General features: G+C 37.6%; 1 protein-coding gene across 1 annotated transcript in view; it reads right to left on the reverse strand.

The window, feature by feature from the left end:
- The window catches only part of LOC119591173 (extensin-like), a 23,682-nt gene extending 23,578 nt beyond the window's left edge, over positions 1 to 104 (reverse strand). The window contains exon 1 of the mRNA XM_037939882.1: positions 3 to 104. Within this exon, the coding sequence (XP_037795810.1) occupies positions 3 to 104 (102 nt within the window). The remainder of the gene's footprint in view (positions 1 to 2) is intronic.
- Between the last annotated feature and the right edge of the window lie 133 nt (positions 105 to 237).

The raw sequence follows: 237 nt of genomic DNA on the forward strand, positions 1-237 counted from the left end.
ACTTGAGTGTTACATAAGGAATCCTGAAGAGATATTGAACCCTTGGAATCTTCTGAATGAATATGCAACGATATAATGCACGGGGGACAATTTTCTTGCAACATATGAGAAATGGCTGTTGCTTCTTTTGGCAACTTCCGCGTGAGAATCATTGATATTAAGTTCTTGAGTGTGAGTTGTCATGTGCTGAATTTTCACCGTTAATTTCAGACGTTTTTGTTGCTTATTGTAAGCAAG

This window comes from Penaeus monodon, chromosome 28 (assembly GCF_015228065.2).
Source record: "Penaeus monodon isolate SGIC_2016 chromosome 28, NSTDA_Pmon_1, whole genome shotgun sequence".
In the NCBI taxonomy this organism is placed as follows: Eukaryota; Metazoa; Arthropoda; class Malacostraca; order Decapoda; family Penaeidae; genus Penaeus; species Penaeus monodon.